The sequence below is a fragment of the Sminthopsis crassicaudata genome, chromosome 1, assembly GCF_048593235.1.
Source record: "Sminthopsis crassicaudata isolate SCR6 chromosome 1, ASM4859323v1, whole genome shotgun sequence".
In the NCBI taxonomy this organism is placed as follows: Eukaryota; Metazoa; Chordata; class Mammalia; order Dasyuromorphia; family Dasyuridae; genus Sminthopsis; species Sminthopsis crassicaudata.
This window is the reverse complement of record NC_133617.1, coordinates 135,999,791-136,019,668: the sequence shown is the minus strand read 5'-3', so window position 1 is coordinate 136,019,668 and position 19,878 is coordinate 135,999,791. Positions and strand designations below refer to the sequence as shown.

The following is a 19,878-nucleotide window of genomic DNA, read 5'->3' as shown; positions in this document are numbered from 1 at the left end:
ATGGGCTGAAAATTGGAAAGAATCTTAGAGGTTATATGGTTCAACTGCCCTCATTTTAGGAAATAAGAAAATGGAAACCCCAATAGGGAAAGTGACTTGCTCAAGATCACTATGCTAGCACCACTATCCATACTTTGCTTTTGAAAGATGAAATTTCCCAGATTCATAGGACTGATTGAAGTAGAGACAAATCTGAGTCAGCGAAACAAATTAGGAGCTTGTCTCATTAATCTAAGAACAAAGAAATGATGCTCTGAACTAGGTTGATGGCTGAGGAAACACTTGATAAATCACCCTGACTTCCTGAAAGAGTTAAGTACAAAAATGTTTAGTCATTATATTTATAACCTAGCTTCCTAACTCTCAAATCCCTGCTTAGATGCCTTGATAAAATGTCTACTGCACCACCATGAAATTGGCCACATGCTGTCTTGTTATTGCAGGACTATCAGATCAGAGTGTTTTGGCAATTTCAATAGTAGGAAAGAACTGACACATTTGCTCTGGAGAACCAAAATTAACTATTTAGTCACAGAGGTTCATTTTTAATTTGTTAATTAGGAATAGGCCACTGAAATAGTTTTTCTTGCTTTTCCCCTAGGCAATAGACTAGTAATCCTCTTTGCCACATTTCTTTGGCCTTGCAGATGCCTTTATTAGGTCCTAATATACAGGAGGATTACTTGATTCCTAGATATGATGAAGATAGCATTCTTGGTCTGTGGTCACCAGAGTATTGGGATGCTGGGACAACACTCCCTAAGATCTCACTTAAAGATCTCACTAAGTCTCACAGTACCTTGAGGTTAATTCTCAAGTCCCAAGGTGCCTCATTTAAATTGGAATATGTATTCATGGACAGGATCTGGTCCATTAATTCCTGTTTTCCAAATGAGAAAACCAGTCCACAGAGAGATTAAGTGACTTTCCTAGGTCAGGAGGAAAAAAGCTGAATCAACAAACCTGACTATCCTTATTGGCTTCATTACATGACTATCAATGTCATTTCCTTAATTCTGGGCCAGTCTTAAGCAGTTCACATTGACCTTGGAATATACCTGCTTCATCTATTTATTTACTTATTTTGCTTCAAACAAAAAGCCAACTATTCCTAATCCAGAATATATTCTCAGAAACAGGAAATATTATATTTTTAAAGATCGCCAGAAAAAATATGGAAGAAACATCAGAAAACTAGTTTCTACTGTGGAGCATATTTTAGTGTCTAACAAGAAACATGGTAGCCTTCTGTGATCACAGAATGTAGTTTCAAAAGATGTTTTAGTCTCTTTCATCATTTATATCAGACTAGAATGAGTTGTGTCTTAAGGGAAGAAATGTTAAGCAAAGGTAAAAAGGGAGTACAATCTAGACATGCAAGACATCGTAAAGGCAAAAATTGGAGAGGTAGATTGGCATATGAGGAATATAGAAAATGATAATAGTATTTGTCTCACACGGTTGTTGTGGGTAAAGGGTAATATAAGCCATGTTAGAAGTAATAGTGGATAGAGTCCTAGACCTTTAGATAGGAAATCTTGAGTTACAAATTTGATCTTTGACTTTACTAGACATATGGACCTGGGAAAAACTCAACTTTCCTCAGCCTCAATTTCTTCATCTATACAATGGAGATAATAATTATAGCATCCACTTCTCAGGATTGTGTGAAAAATAAAATGAACTAAAATTTGTAAAGCACTTTGCAAATCTTAAAATACCACATGAATGCTAGCTATAATAATTATTATATATTATGGATATATGTTTTACCTTTTTGTCCTTATAGTTCTATGAGTTAAGTACTGTAGATATTATTAACCCTTTTAAAATAAGAAAACAGAGTGACAGAAAGATTTTGAATTGCTTGTATTCAACAATAATTTGCAATAAATGAGATTCACATCCAGGCCTATCCTAACTGTAAATCTAGCACTTTCTTCCCTAAAACCTGCTTTGACTTTTGATCCTTCATAAAATAGATTTACTTTCAGTCTTCTCCACATAATTTACAACCCAATTACTCCTTTCTCTTCCCCCATACACAACACTTCATTTTTCAACTCTACACATTTTCACAGGTAATATTCTCTATGCCTTGAATTCTCCCTGCTCTGCTCCTAGAGCTCCTATCTCCAATCCCCCCACTGTCCTGATATTCTGACTTCCTTCAAATTTCAGCTAAAGTCCTATCTTCTGCAAAACATCTTCCCAAGCCTCCTTAATACTAACCTTTTCCTCTGGGATTATATTCAAATCATTTTGTATATATTTTGTTTGTACAGAGTTGTTTACAAGTTGGCTCCTCCATTTTACTGTGAGTTCCCTGAAGCAGAGATTATTTTTGCCTTTCTTTGTCAATCCAGAATTTAATACAGAACCTAGTATATAGTAGGTATTTAATAAAGGCTAATTGAATTAACTTGACTTTGCTTATGTTTCAGGTGAAGGGAAATCATGATATCATAAATGATTCATCCTTTAATATATCCCTGTTTGAGCCCAACTGCATCCCCAAACCTGAGCTCTTTATGTCTAAAACATGGATTCCACTAAGTGTCATTATTCTGATGTTGGTGGTACTAGGTTTGCTATCCTCCATCCTAATGCAGTTTAAAATCCTAGTGTCTGGGTCATTCTACCCTGATGTAGAAAGAGTTCGGATACAATATCTGCATGCCAAGATCCTCAGGAGAAGATCCAAGCAGGCATTGAGGAGAGGAGAAAAGAAACTGAGGCAGTTTATTACAGAGGTAAGGAGAAGGATATGGGTTGAAAGAAGCCTAAGAGTACCTCTAATTTAGTCTAAGAATCAGATTATGGCATTTATTCCTGTTCAGTGTCAAAATGACAGTGTTTTTTTTTAAAGCACTTTAACATTTATATATATGTCTGACAAAAAATGTTAGAAGAGGGATTCAAGATCAGATCTTCTTAACTCTATTTCTATCCCTTGTATAACAATAATTCTTAGCAAAACAGTGATCCAGGCCCACATTAAAACTGTATACATAGGGCAGCTAGGTGACTCAGTGGATAGAGCACCAGCCCAGAAGTCAGGAGGACCTGAATTCAAATTTGACCTCAGATACTTAACCTTCCTAGCTTTGTGACTCTGGGCAAGTCACTTAACCCTAAATGCCTCAACAACAACAACAACAACAACAACAACAACAAAAACCAACAACAAAAACTGTATACACAAAGGAAGTGAGGTTTATAGTAAGAGAGCTCACTTCCATGCCAGGAAAGCTTGCCTTCAAGTCCTGAATCTAACATATAGTGGCTATGTTATTCTAGACAAGGTATTTTACCTCTGAATACTAGTGGAGGCAATTGGTAGAGGGACTTTCATCACCTGGAAGTCTCCTATAACAATGAATTCACTAGTCTAATCCCTGTTCCACAAACCAATCTTTGGGGTATACTGAACTTTTTGATTAGAGGTATAGTTTATTAGGGTTTTGTTTTGTTTTGTTTCATTTAACTCTGTACTAGTTACTAGTCCTAAAAATGGGTTACAAGTTTTACTCTTATTTATGCCTTTATTTTACAATGTACAATGTACAATGACCCAATAAATCTGAGATCTCTCAAGATGCAAGGAGAAAGTTTATTTGGTTCTCATGAGAAAGGGCAGCCACTCTCATCATATGGAGGGGTGAAAATGAGGGCCCTGAGCACAGACAGAAGGGGCAATATATAGGTTCCCTGACACAACATTAACCCCCCTTTTCTGGCTCATTCTCATAGACTGAGAATGTAACCTCACATTCTAAGAGCAAAAACTACAGCAAATGGGGAAACCACACATATATTCAAATTTAAACGAAGACATTCCTTTTATTGTCCCTGAGACAAGTGCTTTCAACATATGAGAGATAAGGACTGAGTCAGTCTGCTCTACACTCTCCCAGATTTGCTGCCCCTCCCCATATCCTGGGACCTCTTTGCCAATGAAGAAAGACAGAGGAAAATAAGAACCTGATCTCATAACTTAATTAATTTTGTAATTTGCCTTTTGAAGAAATATCAAAATTTCCATTCCATATGGATGTAATATATGGGACAGCCTTTATTCACCTACCATACAACATGTTGTTCATCCTGATGTGGTTAATGGCAGTGCAGAGAGTTGTGGGAACCCCCTCTGGTCGATGCAGATCCAATGTGAAAGAATTCACGAACCCAAAAAGTTTGAATGGCAAAAGGGAAATTTATTCTGTTGACTCTGAGAAGCCAGCTTTGCTAGAAAGACAGACCTCTTAGTGATAAGGTCCTGGCAGAAAAATAATAAAAGATTGCTACTGAGAAGTTCTCTTCAGAGGAGAGGTCCCTTGGCAAAGCATACTAACTTCGGATTTCTGCAAAAATATAAGTTTAAAATTATCTTTTTATAAGAAGTCTGAAACTGGGGTTTCAATTGAATGAGATTCCTTCCATATTGTCACTGCCTCCAGGCCTAGATTTTAAGGTGAATTAAACTACTTAAGTTATATTAGGTCCAGATCTCCAGCAGAATGAGACCACTTAAGTTAGAGCTAAATAGGAGTGGTCTTGGACTAATTTTCTACTCAATAGAGGGTGCAGATAATCACTACCAAGAAAACAGAATGAAGCCACTTATCTTGATTTCCTGAAGTGGGCCTCTCCCAAAGGAGAGTTTCTCAGAGTTCACCCCCATGGCTTCCCTCCCAAAGGCAGGGAGGATAGTTTCAGGGTTCCTCCCTTCAATCCTTCATTCTTAAAAAGGGCCAATGACATCAAGAGACTGATGTCTTGACTTACAAATGAATTGGATTTAAGTAAGGCAGGGCTGTACAAGTCATCAGCTTCACTCCAAAGTCATCTGAATCCAGTGATAAAACACAGATCAAGATAACTGGAGATGTCCCCAGATGAACTGGCACACTTTGGACTTTTAAAGCTAAGATCTTTTTCAGGTCTCAGTTTGTCTGAGTCAATTCAGTGACCTAAGGCTAGGTAAAAGTTGAGGCAAAAGATGGCCTAGTTTGCTCAAAAAAATCAGTCTGGGAGGGGAAGTTCCAGAACAGAAACAATTACAGTTTACATTCAAGTCATCAAAACCCAAACAATGAGCAAGTAAGGCTTGAGCTGGCCAATAAGGGAGAACCAGTGTGATTAAAAGCATAGTTAAGTAACTCCATTAGAATCTCAGTGGGCTTTATCTAAGACAGGTTTTCCAGAACTTTATTTCCAAAAATCACAAATGAAACTACTTGAGACAAAAAAGTTAATTGTCATAGGTTTTACTTTTTGGAGGAGGGGAAAATAGAATAAATAAATGTGGAAGAAAAAAATCTTCCCTAACCCCCAAAATATATTTCAAGTTTTAGTGATCAGAATTTATATTTCTTTGAACAGAATACCTAGCAGTTAGAGTATGAGTCCCCATGTGGATGGAAAGAGAGAAGAAAAAAAGAGATGGAAAAAAGGAAGAAAAGAAACAAGGAGCAAACAAAAGATGTATGGGAGGAAAGGAAGGAAGGAAAGAAGGAAGGAAAGAAAAAAGGAGTGAAGGAAGGAAGGAAGCAAGGAAGGAAGGAAGCAAGGAAGAAAGGAAGGAAGGAAATAAAAAGTAAAGAAGGAAGGAAAGAGGGATGGAGGAGGAAAGGGAGGGAGGGAGGGGGGAAAAAGAAGGGAGGAATGGAGGGAGGAAGGAAGGAGGAAGCAAGGAAGGGAGGAAATTAGGGAGTAAGGGAGGGGGACAGGGAAAGAGGGAAGGGAGGGAGGGAGGGAAGAAGGAAGAGAGGGAGGGAATAAGGGAGGAAATAAGGAAATAGAAGAATTGTCCAGTGGAACTGTCAGTTTGGTTCCCATAAGGGTACAGCTACTAGTACTCATATAATTGTTTGTTCTTCATTCTAGAAGAGAACCAATGACATTAGGAAGATGATATTTTGACTTGCAAGTAAACTGGATTTAAGTGAGGCAGAGCAATGCAAAGCCATTATTAGCCTTACTCTCCCAGAGACGTCTGAGTCCAATGGCAGGACATAGGCTAGGACTATTCATGAAAAATGAATAAGATGCTAAATTCTTCCAAGAGTGTATAAACAAGGATAGAAATATAAAACATCCAAATAATGCCAAAGTAAAGTAAATGCCAAGTAAAAGTAGACTTTACTTCAGAAAGCAAAAACATTTTTATGGGACTACGGAATAAATGTTAGCTATCCACTTTTGATGTGTAATGTTCAAGCAGTTCACAGTACTATCATTGAGCATTTAAAAGGTCTACATCTCATAATCCCCATGATGTGGCTTTAATCCTTCAGTTCCAGAAAAGTCCTCTCTATTCTCCTAATCATTTAATGAAGACATCTCCTTCTTCTAGCTCATTGACTGACTCTAGACTTCAGAAACTTTAATGCTTTGGGTCCTTTAAATCTTGAGTCTTCAGAACTCAGAAATATTTACTATATAACTCCCCAAATTGTAAATATCCTTCCTGAAAATTGATAGTGTGTGGCTCAGATGGAGAGGTAAGTGACCACCATATAATAAAATAGCTAGAGATATCTCTAGGAGCAAGAAAGCAAGGTTTACTATATATTCTTGCAAGAAGTAGGCATCACTCTACTTAAATAAGTAATTAAAGGCAGGAGGTGCTTTCAGATGCAGAACAGTAGATTATATAGTCCCTAATGCAAAAAATCCCTCCCACCCTCATCCTCATTGGCCAAAGGAATGAAGTCTAAAATCGGGAACAGGAAATTGAGCTTTGGCCAATAAGAGTATAGCTGCCCATATTTGGTTTAGGTTGAAGTAGCAAGCAATTGATGTCATGGAAAAATAGCAGGAAGATGATCCAGGTATGTTCTAATAAGTGTTCAGGCCTACATCAACTTTGGGGTTTGGTGAAGCCTTACTCAATTTTCATGACTGTCTGAGAAATCTCACTCCATCTCATTCAATAGTCTTTGATGTTCATTCAGAAACAAAAAGCTAGAAAGCAATCAGAGAGTAGAATTCCATAAAGTCACTATCATGATCTTATTCTGTAAAATGAAATCCTGAGGATAGATGAGAAGAGAGGGATAGAAATCTTTCTTGATGTATTGCTGTCTGGAAGTTTAAGGGAGAAAAAAATTCCCCTATATAAAGGAATATTTTAAAATTATTTTTTCAATAAATAAATATCTATTTTGTCTTCCTTCCATCTCAGTTCCATCCCATCCCCTATTAAAAAAAAAAAAAAAGTCAAATGAAACTATTACAACAAATATACAAAGTCAAACTAAACAAATTCCTGCATTGGCTATGTCTAAAAAATGTGCATCTTCTTTATCCTGAGTCCTCTTTACCAGAAGATGGGTGGGCTATCAGGCAGTCAGCAACCAACTTTAAGTGATTACAATGTGCTAAATGATGTTCTAGGTTCTGAGAATAAAAATAGTAGCAAAAAAAGGAAAATCAGTATTTACCTTTGAAGAACTTGCACTTTAATAAGGGAGGACAAACACAAAAGGAAGCTGGAAGGGGAAGTGAGGGAGGAGAGTAAGATGTTACTAGGCTTGGAAATGATAGAGAAATCTGGAAGATTTCAGCTGGATGAGCAATGAAGGATTGGATTTGGGTGCCCTCCATAAATAGAGGTTCTAAGAAAAGTCATGGAATCAAAGAAAAGGGCCAAGGTAGAGGGTAGACATGTGAATTCTAGGGCTGAAGTGATGCTGCATGATGAAAAAGTTACTACTACTATAGTACCTAAAAGATTTAATCATTTCTAAGGTCCTTTACGGCCATGATTTTCTCGATCTCCTTCAATTTATCTCTTTCTACAAGTTGCCTCCTCTGTCATTCCTTTCATTTATTTTCAACCTTTTCCCCTACTGGCTTATTTTCTACTGCCTAAAAACATAGCCATGTCTCCCTTATCCTGACAAAAATCTTTACTTGAGGATCCTTGTATCCCTATTATTATCCTCTATTTCTTCTATCATTGTAGCTAAAATCAAAAACTACTCCACTTTCCCTCTCTCTTCTTATCCCCTTACTAGTTGCCTTCTCACCTTATAAATCCACCAAAACTGATCTCTCCAAAGTCATTAATGATCTCTTATTTGCAAAATCAAATAACTTTTTCTTTATCCTCATTCTTCTTAAGCTTTCTGAGGCCTTTGATATTTTTTAATCACTCTGTTATCCTTGTTACTATCTTGTCTCTAGATTTGAAGAACCATTTTTTCCCGTTTTTCCTTTACTTTATTTTTCTTTTTCTTTACTTCATTTTCTTACAGGTAAACATAGATGTCCTTCAATGTTCAGTCCTGACTCCTCTTCCCTCTATGTACAGTACTAATTTTTCACTTGATAATCTCATTAACTACCAGAGATTTAATTATCTCTTCTATGTTGATGATTTTCACATCTACCTATCTGCCTCACTCTCTCTGCTGACCTTCAATCTTACATTTTCAACTACTTCAGACTAAATGTCTAATAGACATTTCAAACTCACTATCTCCAAAGCAAAACTCATATTTTCCCCTACCTTGTCCCTCCCTTCCCCCCAATATTGTCCCATTCTTCCCTATTCCAGTAGAAGGCAAACCATTCTCCGAGTTCTGTAGACTCAAAACCCAGGAGTCATCATGTATCACCCTATCTCTTACTGAGCCCTCATCATCATATCCAAGTTGTTATGCCTATCAATTTTTGCAACATCTTTAAAATATACCTCTCTGACATTGCCATCCCTCTAGTGCAGATCCTCAACACATCACTCCTAGATTGCTGCAATAGCCAGATGGTATCTTGTCCGCTGGCTTATATCTCTCACCATTCCAATCCATTCAGCCACAAAAATTTGCCTAAAGCACAAGTTTAATCATGAAGCACACATACACACACACACACACACACACACACACACACACACATATACACATACATACACATACACACCCCTCCTTCCCCAAACTACACTCCATAAACTCTAGTGACTTTCTATTGATTCGAGTATCAAATACAAAATGCTGTGTGGTATTCAAAATCCTTTATAACCTAGCCCTCTTCTACACTTCAGTCTTACACCTTATTCGTCATTCTGTACTTTCAATAGAGTGACACTGGTCTTCTGGCTGTTTCAGGAACAAAAAAACTCCATTTCTAGTTTCTGGGCATTTTCTCTGGGTGAATCCCCACCCCTGAAATGTTCTCTCTCTCCTAGTTTGACAACTGACCTCTCTGGCTTCCTTTAAGTCCCATCTAAATTCCCACCTTGTACAAAAGGTCTTCCCCAACTTCTCTTATTTCCAATGCCTTCTCTGTGTTAATTATCTTCTATTTATCTTCTATGTAACTTGCTTCATATTTATTTTTTTTAAATGTTGTTTCCCCTTAATTAGATTGTAAACTGCTTGAGGACAAAATCTGTTTTCTGCCTCTTTTTGTATCTCTAATGCTTAGCACACAGCTTGGGATATAGCAGGGAATTAATAAATGCTTATTGGTTGATTCTGTGAGAATAGAAACTATGGTACTTTCATAGGAGGAGAAGCTGTATTCTCCAGTTATATGCCAGAGTACATTTTTTGAGCCTAAGCCAATAAATCATTAGGAGGTAATTCCAGACCACAAAAGCCAATCAATAAGGTGTTGGTGTATGAGTCTACTCCAAGAGGGGCAATTCGTTGCATTTGTTTTAGGAATTTCTGTTTCTCCTATTCCCTATACCACTACCCCCAAACTGTAAGTTTTTTGAGGGCAGGGACTACTTTTAAAAACAAAACAAAACAAAACAAAAACAAAAACAAATCTTTGTGTTCCTAGCACCTGCCACAATTCCTTGTACAGAATTTTCAGTTTAATGAATGTTTATAGAATTAAATTGAATTGTCCTCTACTGCTCTTTCCCCTCCCAATTACAAAAGCAAGAACTTTCAAAGACTCCTTATTGGTTCATGGACCATGCAGTAAATAGCTTCTTACAAATACCTGGAATTTGAGAGTAATTTGATTCCAATTTATCTTTCTTGTCTTTTTCAGCTGCACTTCTGGTTTCCCATCCTGAAAATGTTTGGGGAGGGCACCTCATCCCCTGCAAATGAAAACAATCCTTGAAAAATTCAGCAGCTCTTCAGCTAAATTTATCTCAGCAGCTCCCTTCAGATTTATGGATGCTTGGCACATGTCACGGTTCATTCCCAACTGTATGGAAATGTGACATTTACTTTCATTTTATAGGCTTAGAATTTTCAGGGCCAAACTCAAGAACTCTAGAGGCTGCTTATTTCCTCCAGGGTACATATTATGTACAATTAGCCTGGGCTGCCATCAGCTTGGCAGAAGAGGGAGGGTTAAGTGGAGGAGGAGTTTCATTGTAACTTTGTGATGAGCAGCATGGTGATATGGACAAGGAAATAAGCATTTATATAGCACCTAATATGTGCCAGGTGCTGTGCTAAGTATTTTATAAATATTATCTCATTTGATTTTCTTATAGCAGCCTGCAGTGTAGGGGTTATTGTTATTACCCTCATTTTATAGTTGAGGAAACTGAGGCAGGTTAATTGATTTGTCCAGGGTCACAGGATTAAGTATTTGAGGATGGATTTGAAAGCATCCTGCCTCCAGACTAAGTGCTCTAACCTCTACGTCACATAGCTACTTAATGAAAAGATTGTTGGAGTTGATATCAGGAGAAATCTGGGTCCAAAACTCTGCCTTTGACATTTACTGAGTGGCATCAGAAAGGTACTTTGCTTCAGTTTTTTCATTTTTAAAATACAAAATATTAGGTGGCTATAACATTAGCTTTAGAATCAGAAAGACTCGTTTTCCTAAATTCAACTTCAGTCTCAGACACATACTAATTGTATGACCCTGGGTAAGACACTTAGTACTATTTACCTCAGTTTTCTCATTGCAAAATAAAATGGAGAAGAAAATGGCAAACCACTCCAGTATCCTTTCCAAGAAAACCCCTAAATTAGGTTATAGAGAGTCAGACATGACTGAACAAGAAACTAACTCACAGGGTTGCTCCAAGGATCAAATGAAATAGTGTATGTGTGAAGCACTTTTTAAACCTTCAACACTAAAAACAAACGACAGCTATCATTATTAATAATTTAGTCCATGGTATTAATAGTAAGGTATTTGATTTGAGTCAAACCTTTGGATTAATGTACATGCCTTGTTCCAACTCTAGATGGCATAATCAAGGCATGGCTCTTCTATTGGTAGTAAATTACTGTAATTAAGGGTGAAGTGCCAAAGAGGAAGTTATTCCTTTAACACAAATTTATAAAGTGACAGGACAGTAGATGTTCCAGGAGGCAAATTGCCAGAAAAGCATTGTTTGAGGGGCTTTAAAAAGCACAGGGAGTGAAAATTTTCAATTGCAAAGTGATTCTAGTCTAACAACAGAAAAGTCTCCCACTGCCCCCAAGTGTCAGAACTCCTCTTCTCCATAAAATATAACTTCCACTTAACTGTGTGAATGTGGTTTTCTATCCAGTAGAATGGAAGCTCCTTGAGTACAAGGACTACTTTTCCTCTTTTTATCCTCAGCCTTACATATAGTAGGAGATGAAGGAAAATGCACACCAAATGAATTAATTAGTTGGTCAGCCATGAATTTGTATATTTATAAAATCTGAAGTAATGACCTTTCTTCCCTTAGAAACCTTGCCTCCTTTATAGCATTATGGGAACCTGCCAAGGCTGTTTGCAGAGTTGTCCAACACTATAACAAGTCATGTGTTCATATCACAATGTTTCTAGTCCCATACATGACAACAAAAGAGCACATAAGACCTGGGGGAATTAAAATATTAACTGACATTTATGGAGTGCTCCAAAGTTTTCAATATTATTTTACACATGTAATAAGATAGGGGTCTGAGCAAAATGAGTAGATCTACATATGCCCCAGATCTGCATTACATTTAATCTTATTTGATATTTAATGCGTTGAAAGCTAAGTGCTTATAGAGGCAGCTTGTAGGGTGAGGAAGGAAGAGGTTCTAGTTCTGGAATTGAGTAGCTCAGTTTTGAATCTTGATCTCTTTGCCATTTACTGTCTGTCTGATCTTGGAAAGTGACAATGTTTTTGGATCTCAGTTTCTTTATCTGTAAAGTGAGGGTTTCTAGACTCTTCAATAAATGAGTGATGAATTCTCTTCTAGCTTTGTATCAAAGATCTTATGACTTTACAATTGAAGAAACTGAAGCTAAGAAATTTTAAGTGATTTGACTGGAGTCACAAAGTTACTTAGTTTCTGAGGCATAATTTGTGTGAAATGCTAATAACAGACCAGCTGTATCTGCTGTCACAGAGATCATGAAAACAAAACAAAACAAAAAAGACAGAAAACACTGGTGTTGATGGTCAAGACAAGACTCTATTGTGTGAATGTTCTTCATATTTAAGCCTTAAAATCGCAAAATTACTAAGGAAACATAAAGAAACATAAATCAATCAGTTTGTGAAGGGACAATGTTTTGTATACTGGTAGAAACTAGGCTTCTACAGAAACAGCTTCACCTCCTTGCCATCCCAAGTAATGATACATGCCCAACACATTCATTTCTAATTCTTCTCAGTTTGTGCTGGTTTGCTGGCTAACATTTCAGTGGGGAAGGTTCAAGGAGATTCAAAGCTAGGTCAAGATAATCGCAAATACTGCAGTTAAGCAAATATTGCTATATATGAATTATTACTTGGAAAGGCACAAATTTGAACCCAGATCTTCCTGACTCCAAGTTTAATATTTATTCTACTATACCACACTACATCCTGAAAAGGGGAATATGATCTCAACAACCTGTTTCAGTTGATAATTAAAATTATCTTATGATTTAGTGTGTTTTCAAAGTAATAAACTTGTAATAAATAATCAAGAAGTAAAACTGTGTGAAATTGTTTGCATTTACTTTTTTTACTGAATATTACCCACAACAAGATAGAGGTGGGAATGGTAATTCTGTCTATGAAAAATGATTACTCATTTTTAATTTAAATTGATTTTTTTTGTTTTGTCAGTGAATCATAGGAACATAAATTTGAAACTGGATGGGATTCTAAATGCCATCTAATACCATCTATACATTTTACAGATGAAGACAAGGAGATACAGTCATTAAGTGACAAGCCAAGTGACAAGGCAGGGATCTTAGCTTTGCTACTTACCACTTTTGTAACCTTAACATCTTGATCCTCAGTTTATTTATCAATAAAATGAGAGAATTGGACTAGATGATCTTTAAAATTCCTTTACCTCTAGATTCTATGGATCTGTGATCAATTAAATTCAATGAGTAGCAATTTCTAGAGTTATAACATGGCATAGTAGACAGGGAGCTGGACTTAGAATCTGCAAGAACAATGTTCAGATGTAATATTTAATATTAACTGTGTAACTTCATGTAATTTCTCTATCCTCTTTGATCTTCAAGCACTCCATAGAACATCTATACTGTTACATATGGGTTACTAACTTTGTGTCTCATTTGAAACATAAAAATCCTCAAACTCTCTGCCTTTTTAATCTTCCCCATTCTCGATTTAATATTCAATATCTCTTTATCCACCAGCTTCTTCCAAGCTGTCCACAAAGAAACCTAGGCCTCCCTTGAGTGTTTTTTTAAGCTTTCAAGTGACCCATTTCCCAAGTTCTAGGTAATTTGAAGATCAAAATCTTCTAGATTTATGTACTTTTAAGCTCCCTTCAAAATGTTTTGCTTTTCATTAGCCAGTCAGATGATATACTCAGTTAATAGCAAAGTTACTTAAATTAAATAGCAAGCTATATTAAGTAATAGAATATTCCTCCCATAAATCTTGAATTGATGAAGATATTTTTTATCTGTAAAGTGCTTCCTACTTTATATGTGAGAATACTAAGGATGAAAGAGACTAAGTGACTTGCTCAGGATCAATGTAGTAAATGTTAAGAGCAAGATGAAAATTCAGGTTTTCCTAATTCCAATTCTATTATTTTATTCACTATACCAACACATAGGAATTATATGATATATCTTCACATGGAGATAAAATCGGTGTTTTTATATGAAAACCCATACAAATGGGGCATATATGACTAGATCACCTGCACAAAGAATTTTCAAAAGCTTGCATTGTCTTTAACTGATTGAACTAATCTCTGTCAGCCCATTTCCCCATAATGAATTGTTTTCTATTTCAGGAATTCCTGTTCCTGGGCCTCTTCTGTTTTCTACCTGGAGTCATTTACTATTTCCCCCATCAGTCATTGTTCTCTGCTCTAGATTTTCATCAACTCTAGTTCCCTACTCCATAATTTTTTTCCCCTGGCTGAATTCCCACTCACCCACCTGGGATTCTCATCCTCATTTACACTTCCTGACCTTCCCAACTTTCTTCAAGTTTCAGCTAAGATCTCGCCCTCTAAAGGAAGGCTATCAATTGCATTAAAGGCAAATTGCATGCTTCTGTGGATTATCTATCTAAACATACACATGTAGATATGTATGCATGTAAATACACACATCTATATCAACGTACCTACTTCTATATATCTCTTGTCTGCATAAAGTTATTTGCACATTGTTTCCCTCTTTATAGTATATGTATTCCTTGAGAACAGGAAAATTTTTTTACCTTTCTTTGAATCACCAATGCTTAACACAATTCTTGGCAAATAGCAAATGTTTAATAATTTCTTGTTGACTTGACTTTTCAGGATTGCCTGATTTATTTTACAACAACTACTAAGGAAGCTAGATTACAACTCTTTTACCAGTTTCTTAAAAAATATATCCAATTTTCATCCTGTGCCAGATAAAAAATGAAATGACTAAGGAAAACAAAGATTCAACATTCTGAGCATAACAATTTATTAATGCAATATAGGCCAATTGACCAGCAAACTGAGATCAGACTTCTTCAGATCAAGGTTCTACCCTAAATGCATGGAGAGACAGACCTTTATACATTAAAAACAATTAATCAAATAAGACTAATTAATTAAAAGGAAATAATGCAAAATAAGGAAATCTGATTTATAATTGGATGAGAGATTAGAAATTTCTAAAGTTGGGAGGGGAGAGCAAATAGGTACAGTTCTCTGAATTAAAAAAAAAGTATCCTATTCCCCCAAATATCTATACATCATATAAAGAACATGGAAACAGTGACTGATCAATATGAAATCAGTTTTTAGATAAGACATATGGGTTCCTTGAATTGTAGGAAAATTCCTTGCATCAGTCTCTGGGTCTGATTGAACTTTTGTTTAACATAATGTAGTCCCTTTAAAGATCTCTAAACAGCAGGAAGAGATGGTCCAGTTTCCTAACCTTGTATTCATTCTTCAAAATGAAACACATTCTGTAGAAAGAATATATCATCACCATCATTATAGCAAATATTCATATAGTACTATACACATACGTGTGTCTATGTCTATGTGTGTGATTTCACTAAAAATTCACAATCTCATGAAGAGGATATTTTTTATCTGTAAAGTGCTTCCTACTTTACATATGAGGAAACTAAGGATGAAAGAGACTAAGTGACTTGCCCAGGATCACACAGCTAGATTAAGAGCAAGATCAGAAATTGAAGGGATGCCTATCAATTGGGGAATGGCTGAATAAATTGTAGTATGTGATTATGGTGGAATACTTTTGTTTTATAAGAAATGATGAGCAGGATGCTCTCAGAAAAACCTGTGAAGACTTCTGTGAGTTCACGCAAAATGAAATATACTGTATAGAAAACAATAGCAATATTGTGAGATGATCAGTGGTGAATGACTTTGCTACTCTCAGCAATACAATGATTCAAAACTACTCTGAAGAACTTATGATGAAAAATGCTATGCACACTCAGAGAAAGAACTATTTGTGTCTGAATACAGATTGAAAGACACTTTTTAAAAACTTCATTTTTCTTGAGGCTTTGTGTGTGTGTGTGTGTGTGTGTGTGTGTGTGTGTGTAAGAGAGAGAGAGAGAGAGAGAGAGAGAGAGAGACAGAGAGAGAGAGAGAGAGAGAGAGAGAGAGAGAGAGAGAGAGAGAGTGAGTGTGTGTGTATGGGAGAAATCTATGTTTTCTTTCTCAACATGAATTTTATGGAAATGTTTTGTACAGCTTCCTATCTGCCTTCTTTTGGGGGGTGGGGCTGGGAAAGGAGGAATAGATAAAATCTGGAACTCAAAGTTTTAAAAATAAAGGCTTAAAATTGTTTTACATGTAACTGGGGGAAATATTAAATAAATAAAATATTTTTTTTTAAAAAGAAAAGACTAGATAACAATAAGAACTATGAAGATGCAGTACAGATACCATCTTTTGCCTTAAGGTTTTACTGTTTCCCAGATATCTTATATTTAATATATATGTATATATGTTCATACAAATTTATATGTGATATATTTGTATATTATACATATATACATATACATCTATATTTATGTTATATGTGTGTATATTTTTATATGTACTTGCCTTTTCCCTAAGAATGTAAATTTATCACAAATAGAAACTGGTTTATTGATTGCATTTGTAACCTCAGTGTCTCAGTCTTGATTTATAGTAGGCAATTAAATACTTGTTGGATAACTGGTTATGCCATTTGATTTCTTCCCAGAATTTTTCTGTTAATTATTTTTCTGAGTTCTTTTCAGCTCTGTTTGTTTGATATTCCTTAACTCTTCCTGACTATGAATTGCCTTGCTCTCTAGTGTTTTGAAAAGTGAGTGTGAGAGAGAGAGAGAGAGAGAGAGAGAGAGAGAGAGAGAGAGAGAGAGAGAGAGAGAGAGAGAGAGAGAAGAGAGCAGGTTGTGACATGTTGATAAAGAAGTCAAAAAAAGGTTAATAACTTCTTTTCAAATTTCTAGTTAGCATAATTATAACCCCAACTTGCATTTAAAGGTCAAGTCTTCCCAAAGTAGACAATTTTAGATTCAAGTTGGATGTACCAATGAATTTACCTTTTATAATCAGCCACTTGACTCAAAAGAAAAGCATTTACTGAAATTTCATAATGTAAACAGTAGTAACAAAACCTCCCTTTCCTCCTAAATTTGAGATTCCTTCAGTGGAAGGAATGGGTATTCATGACAATATTCTTAAAGAGGGACACATTGTAGGAGACATTTGGACAAAGTAATTCATTCCCCCAATACTTTCCTTTCTTTTGAAATGATATCATCATGGTACTTCCTTAGATACTGTATCTGTGCTGGATACACCATTCAGTTAGGCTCCCTGGGCCTTTTCTCTGTCATTCAATTCTTGATGCCCAGGTTTCTCTTAATTCCTCTTACTTGCTTGATTCATACTTCAATTCTTATATGGAACTTATCTGAACTCTGTCATGGTAGGGGAAGAGGAAAAGAAAAAAACCCGGCCAATTTCCCCTTTATCCTAAAAGCCAGCTGTCTTGACTTGCTCCTTATAGCAGAGATTCTTAGCCTATAGTCCATGAACTTGCTTTCAAAAATATTTTGATAATTGCTTTTCAATATAATTGGTTTCCTTTGGAATCCTATATATTTTGTTTCATTCATTTTAAAAACATCATTATAAGAAAAGATCCATAGGTTTTGCCAGACTACCAAAAGTTCCTTGACACAAAAAAGGTTAAAAAATTTGCCTTAGAGAATGTTCCTTTTTGGAAACCTCCAGGGACATGGGTAATTCATTCATACAATGTCTAGTTGTTCTAATATTCTATAAAGGGATTGATCAAATAACTTTTTCACTCCTCCCAGAAGAATAATAGACATGTTTTTTTACCTTTCCTTTAAACCCATAACCTCTCATTGTCATTGTTTCCTGCTTTTTAAATTCTATAATTTAATCAAATAATCTAGGGATAGAAATATGATGGAACCATTACATACTGGCTCTGAGATGAGACTGTTAAATTTTCAGTGTGATCACTTACACCCCTGAAATTTCAAAGTATTAAAAACCAGAGCTTCATTTATGGTTTTGTTGATTTCCAGACTTTAGAAAATGATGGAGAAAGTGTTAACAATACAGATTAAAAATTACAATATGTCATATAAATTTGCCTACCTTTCTTTCATCCCCATCTCAACAGCTAGTTGTTAAACATTTATCAGTACACCCCAATCTGGAGGAGACACTCAATCAGGAGTTTCCTCCTCAATCCCAACACTTCAGATAGAACAGTTTTTAGAATTCTCTTTTCTGCATAAAACCAAGTGGCTGCTGGTTTGAGGTTAAAGTACATGCCTTAACATTGTCTCTTAATCCCTTTTGTGTTTGACAAAATGAGTCCCTAGAGAAATTGATCTCTACCAGGGATATAATGAATCCTGCAATGAATTTCTAGCAATAAATTAGTTGTTAGTTGAACCACGAAACTCAGGGCAGAGCCATGTTATTCAGCCAGAAAGCTAAGAAGAGTCAAAAGAGTGAATAGGACAGAAGAAAATTCAGAAAAGGAGATGCAATTAACAGAACTATGCTAAAGTGTCAAAGGCACATCTCACTAAAGAGTTCCATACTTCCTAATATAGCCTGTCCAAGGAGAAGAAAGTATTATAGCCACTGACTGAGATACGCTTAACTACAGAAGATTTCTGCACTTTTGACAGAGAATACTAGGTATTAGGGATATGAAGACAAAAGCAAAATAGTTCTTATTACCTTCAAGGAGCTTACTTTCTAATGGAGCAACCAACATGTTCATATATAAATATATGCAAAACATATACATAGCATGATGGGGGACATCAGGTAAATTGGAAGATTATGAAAGACCTTACAAAGGTCACTGAGCTAGCAGAATTTCAAGATATAGGTAGAAGAATAAAGTGCTGTCCAAAACATAACCCATTCCTCAAAACTCATTCCTCTTTTAACTTCTCTATTTCAGTGGTAAACTTAATGGTAAAACTATTATTCCATTCACAGAGACTAATGATAATGGAATCATCTTCAACTCTATCCTCATGCTAAACCCTATTCAGTTGCCATATCTCATAGACTCTGTTTCTGTAATCTTCTTCACATCTGTCCCTTCTTTTGTGCTTATATGCTAACCATTGTTATTCATGTACTCATCAACTCTTTCCTGTATTATAATGATATCCCTCTTTTTAGTCTCTCTTTTCCAACTCATCCTCCATAAAACTGCCCAAGTTATATTCCTAACGTAAGGGGGCGACTGGGTTACTCCCTTGGCTCAAAAAATTATTAATGATTCCTGCTGCTTTTAAGTTAGCTAAGTTGTCCACTGGTAAGACCACTAACCTGGAGTTAGGAAGACCTGGTACTAGATACTTAATTGTATAATTCTGGGTGACTAAATTATTCTGTCTCAGTTTCCTCAATTGTATATAGGCATAATAATAGCATCTCTCTCACAGGGATATTATCAGGGTCAAATGAAATAATATTTGTAAAGCATTTAGCATAGTGTAAGACATTTATTAGGTGCTTAATAAATGCTTTTTCCCTCCTTTCTCTAAGGAAAAATACAAAATGTGCTGATATTTAATCTCTTTAAAATTTAATTCCAAACAATTTTTTTTAAACTGATCACCCTCCCATACTCTAGATTTAAGTCAAACCATCCCCTTTGGTGTTCACCATAAAGGAAAGTTCATCTTCTGCTTCCATACCTATGTACAAACAGTTCCCCAAGACTACAAAATCCTTTCTCACTGGTTCCTCTTAAAATTCCTAATTCCTTTCAAGAGTCAACTCAAATCTCACCTTCTACAGAAAGTCCTTCATTTGTGCCTGCATCCTCTGCTCCCCAAATTATTTGTATGCTTTTTGTATTTATTTGTCTTAATGTTCCCAAAATCTAGCATATTTACATTTTGTAGTAGATGCTTTATAAAATCAGGGATGTAAGACAGATATTATCCATTTTACAGATAAG

The 19,878-nt window shown here is 35.8% G+C and overlaps 1 protein-coding gene across 2 annotated transcripts in view; it reads left to right on the top strand.

Annotated features, from left to right (window-relative positions):
- The window catches only part of DCSTAMP (dendrocyte expressed seven transmembrane protein), a 44,047-nt gene extending 32,060 nt beyond the window's left edge, over positions 1–11,987 (top strand). The window contains exons 3-4 of one of the 2 annotated variants that reach the window (XM_074267212.1): positions 2,445–2,753; positions 10,015–11,987. In XM_074267212.1, the coding sequence (XP_074123313.1) occupies positions 2,445–2,753; positions 10,015–10,089 (384 nt within the window). In that variant the 3' untranslated portion in view covers positions 10,090–11,987. The remainder of the gene's footprint in view (positions 1–2,444; positions 2,754–10,014) is intronic. The other variant, XM_074267221.1, reaches the window with a different exon arrangement.
- The last annotated feature ends 7,891 nt before the right edge of the window (positions 11,988–19,878 follow it).